The sequence below is a fragment of the Carex rostrata genome, chromosome 4 (genome assembly GCF_964058835.1).
Source record: "Carex rostrata chromosome 4, lpCarRost1.2, whole genome shotgun sequence".
Taxonomy (NCBI): domain Eukaryota; kingdom Viridiplantae; phylum Streptophyta; class Magnoliopsida; order Poales; family Cyperaceae; genus Carex; species Carex rostrata.
In genome coordinates this window covers 11,514,040-11,523,227 of record NC_135921.1, presented here as the reverse complement: position 1 = coordinate 11,523,227, position 9,188 = coordinate 11,514,040, and the positions used below count along the sequence as shown (strand labels likewise).

The window sequence follows — 9,188 nt, the reverse complement described above, 5'->3', positions numbered from 1 at the left end:
CCAAGTGGAGTCATTATAGCAAAGGTTTTTACAACAGAATATATACCTCATAATCAGGGTTCTCAATAGCTGCATTATAGTTTTTTTTTCAGTCCTCAAAAGCTATAACACTATTAACCGCTTTTCTTTTATAATGATTATAAATAGTTAATTATGGTTGCGTTATAGCTTTTTCAGATCTTAAAAGCTATAGCGCTATAATCATTATTTAAAATCGGATCCGTATCCTCGCTCGGCCGGTCCTTGCTCGGGATGACAGAGGGGCAGTATTATTTGTGCGTTGAGATTCGTGCCAAGTTAAAAAGAACAATTTTAAATGATCCAATTCAATTGTACTCAGTCCGGTAACCTGAGAGGATCGATGTGAATTCTTTAGAACCTTGCTCATAATTAATTAACGTCCGATTTACATAGAGTACTCTGTGCGTCTCGTCCTTGGGTACTGATGACAAGTTGACAACACTGATTGATAGTGAATTTGTCTCAGCCTAGGAATTATTGAACACGAATGCATCAATACATGCATTGACAAGCGAAATAATTAATCTGCCTCAGCCAAAAAACACAGGGTGAGTAGTCAAAGAAGTCTTTCTCCGTGTCTGGGTTATAGGGGCTGTGCCGGTAACTCTTGCACTGAAAAGAGCCAAATCAATTAGGTATTGTCTTCTTCTTCAAAACACATGGAGTTTTGCTTATGGAATGATAGAAGCTGCCATGATTCTTTTTCATGTAATATAGTTCAATGGAATATCTGATGCCAAATGCCAAAATACTCCTCTGTCAGTCTTAAGGCTGCTAGATATATACAGTAACTATATATAGTGGATAAGAAGCAGTTAATAATAAAATATATTTGTTAATTTTTTTAAATCAATTTAAATAAAGTGGGAAAATAAAAATTAAATTTATGGGTAAGCTAGCTGCTGCATATGATCAAATATAATAATTTTAGTATCAATCGTTTCCTGGACATATAATTTATTTGATATAGTTTTAGTAATTATTGTTTAGTAATACATCAAGAATAGTTAATCTTACATTGTTGAAAAATTATTTACTTGCCTGAACAGTAAAAATATATACCAAATTTCATCATTTTTCTAGAGGTGATTTGTGCATCTTATAATTTTTTTTTTCTACCTTTGCTGTAGCTATAAGAAAACTGTTGACACAAAATAAAGGAGTACAATTATTTGACAATGATAATATTGACAATAAGATTAAAACAATTTGAATAAAATTGAAAATGGAAAATATATTATAGGTATGTCATTGGACATAGATATCATAAAGTATTTGTTTTTTTTTTAGAACCTGATAGAAGCTATCAGGGGATCATAAAGTATTCGAAATTTGAAGTCACTTGATATACGGCGAAACATAAATCAACGCGAGTGAGTCTATGGTACTATGCATATCACGGGTTGTTACCGTGCTACGGCTCTATATTCGAGTTTTCAAATCCTAACGGTCGATCCGAACCGTTCATCTTGTTCTCCATATTAATATGTGTTTGGAGACCAAATTTTACTATTTTTTTTAGATATTTAGAAAATCACTTGATCTGAAAATTTTGGACCATCCAAAAACAGTGATTTTCATTAAATCTAAAAAAATAGTAAAACAATTTTAAAAAATGTAAAATTTGGTCTCCAAACACATATTAATATGGAGAACAAGATGAACGGTTTCGGATCGACCATTAGGATTTGAAAACTTGAATATAGAGCCGTAGCATGGTAACAAATCATGATATGCATAGTACCATAGACTCACTCAATCAACGCTCATCATTTTTTATAGACATGATATGTGGATAATATAATTAAATCATGCTTATAATGTTGGATTTATTTTTTTATTTTGAAGAATATTAGGATTGTTAAATAAAGAACTGTCAAGTGATCTTTTTAAAATATTTTATACCATAAATAGGACTGATTTTCTATATTGAAAAAATGTAAAATAATTTCAAATCCTTGAGCCGTAGCACGTAGTACGTACGCTAACTCTCTCTTTCTATAACTTAAATAATCATGGCAGTATCTTCCAAGTATCTCTCTTACTAAGTATATATATTGAATTTTTAATTTGAACTTTTCCAATTCGACTATTACGAGGATTAGTGTTGTAAATAGCGGTACGTGGTCAGCGGACGGATAGAATTCCGTCAAATAATTAATCGATATGCGGCTGATTAATCGGAATTATGCGGATAATTTAATATTTTTATTAAATTTATGCATATATATCATAAGTTATTAAAAATAATTTATTTAACTCATTAAACTTATCAAATAAACTTAATTTAACTTAGTTTTATTATTATAATATGACACTACGCTTATTTCTTCTTAACACATAAATATTTTACATGTTTAAGCAACACATTTATTTAATGAAAAAATAAATTTGAGAATTAAGCTTTTTCAAATACTAATAACATATTATTTGAAAAAAATGAAACATTCCAACATAAAATCACTAAATTTAGTTTACGATAACAACTTAATTTCATAAATGAACATATCGTACTAATTAAAAAAAATATATATCAGTAACTAAGTAAGAAAAATATATGGTATACAAAAATAGAAGAATTAATCAATTTCAAAGTAAGTAAGAAGAAAAAAATATATAAAAAATATTAGATGTATATTCAAACACAAATAAAACTACAGGATTTATAAACCTTATTATCACACACTATCATAGGAAAAAAAATGCAATGTGAAAATAAATATTCTCTGGAATAAATGAAAATAAATGAGTATAAACGGCCGATTAAATGGTAAAATAGCCAATTAATCTTTTTCATCCTCAAACATGCATCCGTTAAGTGTATTTGTGACGGTTTGACCACTGTTAACGATTAAACAGCTGTTTAATTGACCGTTAAGACTGTTTTTTACAACACTGATGAGGATTGCTAAATTGGACCACTCAAGTGATCAGATCGATAAATAATTGATACATAATTTAGTAATAGTAGGAACATGACTCCCATTACTATAGAAATTCATATAACCTAAGGTAACATATTTTGTTTAGATCTTAACCGTTTTATTCCAAACCAAATTGACTCGGATTTTGATTGAAAGGTCCAGATCTAAACAAAATTAAATACTCTGCTACCTCATAGGATATGGACTCCTATATAGCTAGTTAATTGTTAAAAAATATACACCACTAACATACAAAAGCTGTCCATCCGTGCTACACATTATTCTTTTACTACGCATCCTCTGTTATTTTCTTAAAGATGAGGATTCAAATGCCTTTATTTTTTATGCCTTGCTTCTATTTTTAAAAATTTAGTAATTAAAAATTTAAAAGTCAAAATAAAACCATTAGATATGATTTGCATCATTTTACCTATGCACTTGTTAAAAGATTATGACATTTCAACTTTGTTTTGGTTGTCATCAAGAGCTTGTAAAAATGTGCTAATGTGGATAATTTCTAGATGTTGTTTTTTCTTTTTCAACTAATTGAATCACATAAAAAGAAAACCAAAATGTGATAAAAATTTTGAGCACATAGATAAAATAGCATAGATCACATCTAATAGTTTTATTTTGAAATTTATGATTTAAATTTTGAGTTATTAACGTTTTAAAAATTGAGGCAAGATAGAGAGTAGAGACACAAAAAATGGAGGCATTTGAACCCTCCTCTTTTTTAAATGAGAGGGATCCACTTACACCTTTTTTTTGTGACACCGAATTATATTCTATATTTTTAAAGTTTTTAAATTCGAAACAGTTGATCCAAACTATTCAACATGATGGATATATTAAAATGTGCTTGCAGATCAAATTTACATTTTTTGAATTTTTTTACTATTTATTAAGTATTTTACAAAATTATTATTTTTATATCATTGAATTTTTGTACCCATCTTAATAAATAGTAAAAGAAATTAAAAAAAAATGTAAAATTTGATATGCAAGCACATTTTAATATATACATCATGTTGAACGGTTTGAATCAACTGTTTGGATTTTAAAAAAATAGGGTGTAATCCAGTGTCACCAACAAATAGTGTAAGTGGATCCCTCCTTTTCTTAAATTAGTATTATCACTAAAATGACAGTTTCATTTATGACCTTCTTATCTCTCTCTATATATATATATAGAGAGAGAGAGAGAGAGAGTAAGGCTACCATCCTTTGCAAATTAAAGTGGGTGTTTTAATTTGCGCCATATCTCTAGTTTCAAAGTTCAAAACATTGATCCGAACCATTCAAGTTGATATCCATATTAAATTGTGTTTGGAGACCAAATTTTATATATTTTGGAATTTTTTTACTATTTTCTTATAATATTTGAAAATCATTGTTTTTTATGATCCAAAATTTTCTAAAAAACACTGATTTTGAAAAATTCTAAAAAAATAGTAAAAAATTTCCAAAAAAATATAAAATTTGGTCTCCAAACACAATTTAATATGGATATCAACTTGAACGTTTGGATCAACGTTTTGAACTTTGAAATTAGAGATATGAGCGCAAATTAAAACACCTACTTTAATTTACAAAGCATGGTAGCCTTACTATATATATATATATATATATATAGGAATATGCTAGCATGCTATGCATAGCATAGAGCCCTCCATGCAACGGCTCGGATTTTGAGTTTTCAAAATCCTAACAGTCGATCCGAACCGTTCATCTTGTTCTTCATATTAATATGTGTTTGGAGACCAAATTTTACATTTTTTGGAATTTGTTTACTATTTCTTTAGATTTATTGAAAATCACTGTTTTTTTATGGTCCAGATTTGCTGAAAACAGCGATTTTCAATAAATCTAAAGAAATAGTAAACAAATTCCAAAAAATGTAAAATTTGGTTCCCAAGCACATATTAATATGGAGAACAAGATGAATGGTTCGGATCGATCGTTAGGATTTGGAAAAGTTAAAATCCAAGGCGTTTCATGGAGGGGCTCTATGCTATGCATAGCATGCTAGCATATTCCTATATATATATATATATATATATAGAGAGAGAGAGAGAGAGAGAGAGAGAGACTAATGTGCATTCGAATGTATATGGGCCGAAATACATACAGTCCAAATTCGATTTTTCAAAATCCAAACGGTCGATCCGAACCGTTCATCTTGTTCTCCATATTAATATGTGCTTGGAGACCAAAGTTTACATTTTTTTCTGATTTTTTTTTACTATTTATTAAGTATTTTACAAAATTGTTGATCCAATGGTGGCTGCTGATTTTACTATTTTGTTAAGCCACCGTTGGATCAACAATTTTGTAAAATACTTAATAAATAGTAAAAAAAAAAAATCAGAAAAATGTAAAATTTGGTCTCCAAGCACATATTAATATGGAGAACAAGATGAACGGTTTGGATCGACCGTTTGAATTTTGAAAAGTCGAATTTGAACCATATATATTTCGGCTTATATACATTCGAATGCACATTAGTCACTCTCTCTCTCTGTATATATATATATATATATAATAGGTATCTACCCCCAGATGTCATTAATTTAACACCAGAGGTGTGTTTCAATTATGACAGTTGAGCACAAGATCTATATGGCCAAGTAGTTAGCCTTGTCAAATTCAGTGTTAGCATACTTTGCTTTTCAAGTTTAAAAGACATTAGCATTACCAATCTGTAAACATCTATATATAACTTTTATAGTAGAAACCAAATACAAACCAAAAAGGCGGTGCAATAATTCCAAACAAATTATAGAAAAAAAAATAGAAACTAATTCTGCCATATGGTACTTGTATCATAAATTGATATGAAAAGACCAGTTCCTTATTTTTACTGGAATCAACTGTCTTACCTACATCAGCAAAATTCAAAATAACCACTGCCAAAGGGAATAATACACAAATGGAGGTTAAAAAAAGCTCAAAACAAACCCCCTCTCCAACCTTTCTCCTCACCTCATCTAACTTTCAAGATGCTTCATAGAAGCAGCAAAGGAGACTAAGACAAGGGGCCCTCTTTGGCTCTTTGCTATAAATTCTCTACTCCCACTAGAATTAAGTGTGCCTTGCCATCAGTAGGAATTGGATTGCCACCAAAATTATTATTCATCTCATAGACATAGAAAGAGACATCTAGAGAGAGACAACTGTGAGATGGGGAGAAGGCCATGTTGTTCCAAGGAGGGGTTAAACCGAGGTGCTTGGACGGCCATAGAAGACAAGATCTTGGTTTCATACATCAAGACTCATGGAGAAGGCAAATGGAGGGATGTACCACAAAGAGCTGGTGATTGATTTATGGATATATATATTTACATGTTGTTATCCATGCATACTAGCTAGAATTTATGGATTTGCATGTAAATGGTTTTCTAGTAATCAACAATAACATGTAATACAGGTTTGAAGAGATGCGGAAAGAGTTGCAGGCTTCGATGGCTAAATTATCTCCGGCCAGATATTAAACGGGGAAATATTTCTCATGAAGAAGAAGAATTGATTATCAGACTTCATAAGCTACTTGGAAATAGGTAATTTTAAATTTAATCTTTTTCAAAACATTCATTCCAACTCCTTTTAATAAATCCTCAAAGTTCTTTAAGCATGTATTCTTGAAAAGTAAACATAAATTATAAGATGTTGATCTTGTTTTTTTAAATCCTCTCCATTCAAAATGAAAATGGAGTCAATCCTAAATCCTTCTTATATAGCATGTTAATGTTGCTAGCTTAACAATTGGGTAAAGAATTTAACAGAGGAGTTCTGACTTCATGCAACCCATGGTCTATAAATCAAAACAACATTCCATGAAGCCAAAACTGCTCTGTTATATTTTTTTATCTTAACAATTGATATGCTTATCAAATAAATATTGCTTATTAGCTCCCTCTTATATGCTTATTTGCTCCTATAGAAACTTAGCAGCTTAAATTCCAATTTCTTTTTCAAAAATGAATTGAAATACTGTGACCTATGTGCAGTGATTCTTCTAATTGTCCCCATTTTTCATAATATGGTTCTATATATAACTTTGGCTTTTTGTTGTGTTTTTTGTTTCTTTTTTTGTTGAATAGGTGGTCTCTAATTGCAGGAAGATTGCCAGGGCGAACAGACAATGAAATAAAAAACTACTGGAATACAACCTTAGGAAAGAAAATAGGCCCCGGATCGATGCAAGAGGACCAAACCGAAAACCAAACCCGACAAGGTCTTGTCGCACTGGACCAAAACTCAACCCAGCAAAGAAATACCGACTCGACCGTGGTTCGAACAAAAGCGATCCGTTGCACCAAGATGGTCTTTCCTCGTGTCTCATGTGCCCAATTAAACGAAATCGATAACCAGGTCCATGAATCAGACTATAAGCAAGGCAATGGAGATTTAGTAGCCGTTGGTAGTGATCATGATAGTGAAGAAATAAGGGGGTGCGTTGAAGCAAATTCAAATTCAGAATTGTCTTTTGATGAGCAAATATTGTTTGACCAAGAAGTACTGATGGGGGATTGGATGCCTTTGGATCTCAAAGCATTGACTTCTCTTCTTGATTTTGGGGAAGATTGGTTCAATTGGACCTAATTAATTAGAATAATTTGAGAGGAAACCATGTTAAATATAAAGTAGCCTTAATTAATTGTGTATGTTTATTGGTTGTGCGCACGTGGTGAGTTAGGTTTAACTTTGCAGTAGTTGTGTAGTAATAATTGTTTGGCATCATGGCCCTGTGGCTAATAAATTACTTAAGCAAATGCATGTTTTCTTCCAAAAAGTTCTGTCCCGTATATATTTCAATTATTGGTGAATAGTAGATATATACCATATATTTTAATATATATTATAAATAATTTATGTTATTCACCATTATAATTAGATAAATATTTTGAACTTTAATATTTTAAAAAAATTTATATTATTTTAATTAATATCTGATCTGATTCGGATTTGTATCTGTATTTGACTGATATCCGCTCTGTATTCAGAAAATAAAATGAGAGATATAGATATGATTTTACCAATATCTGCTCCACTCCATATGCACTCCCTTTTCACCCTTGCCTGAGGCACTCTGTTTTCTAGTAATATGTTGGAAATATATATAGAATGATATAATAACAAACTTAAATTTTATCAAATGGTTCTTTTTATTTTTTGACGATATTCTTTTTTACTTGGTTTTTTTTTGTAAATAGAAGTTCTCTTGGAAATTGATGTGATGTTCTGATGTTTTAATTTAGGGGAAATTAGATTCATGTCACTCTAAAACGGTGAATTTAGAAAAATGTCACCTCAAACTTTCTGTTTTGCTAAATGCCACTCCAAATCACATTTATTAAGAAAATTGCCACAAATACCAATTTTTTTATACATTTGTAATAAAAAATAAACAAAATATGTTATATTTTGAATAGTATTTTTGTATATTCCAAAAATGTCCTCACAGTAACCCATTAAGTCTGATCCGATCCAACAGAAATGGTCTAAACTCTCACCCATCTCCTCTCTTCGTCTCCTCACCCTCACCCGTCTAAACCCTCACCCTCACCCTCACCCATCTCCTCTCTTCGTCTCCACCATACGAGTTTCTGAACTTTTTTTCTAACTAGCTCACTCAATCCAAAATGAAAAAGATTGAATGGAGAACAAATTCCTCTTCAATCTGGAATTGCTAGAATTGGAGTTGCTTGTACTAGAATTCCATACCTAAATTGGAACAAGAGTTTGGTGACGTTATTTACAGAGAATCCTTCCATTGTTTTGACTCAAAAATTATTTGTGCATGGATGTGAGGCAGGCAAGAAGCTATGGTTGTCACTGCCAATGGGGAATAACAAAAACAACCCACTTCTAAAATTTTGCTGATTATTTTCGGGGACGAGTGCAATATTTATATCCAGTCCTATCCCCTTAGTGTCTTAGAACACTGAATCTTTCCAGGATTGAAGGGGTATGTATTACGCTGTTATCCAAGGAGGAGAGCAAATAATTCGCGTGAGAAGAGAAAATTTTTTTTTGAAGATCAAGGTTATTTCGGTAAATTCACTTATACTGTAAATTGTTTATTTAAAATTATACATTCATATTGTATTTGTGGTAATTTTCTTAATAAATGTGATTTGGAGTGGTATTTAGCAAAACAGAAAGTTTGGAGTGACATTTTTCTAAATTTATCGTTTTAGAGTAGCATGAATCCAATTTCCCCTTTAATTTAATATGAGA

General features: G+C 30.8%; 1 protein-coding gene across 1 annotated transcript; it reads left to right on the top strand.

The window, feature by feature from the left end:
• The first annotated feature begins 5,915 nt into the window (after nt 1–5,915).
• Nucleotides 5,916–7,720, top strand: LOC144552627 (transcription factor MYB1-like). Its single transcript, XM_078300616.1, has 3 exons — nt 5,916–6,261; nt 6,376–6,505; nt 7,049–7,720. The coding sequence occupies exons 1-3, from the start codon at nt 6,129–6,131 to the stop codon at nt 7,548–7,550; spliced, it is 765 nt and encodes a 254-aa protein (XP_078156742.1). The 5' UTR covers nt 5,916–6,128; the 3' UTR covers nt 7,551–7,720.
• Nucleotides 7,721–9,188: the final 1,468 nt, after the last annotated feature.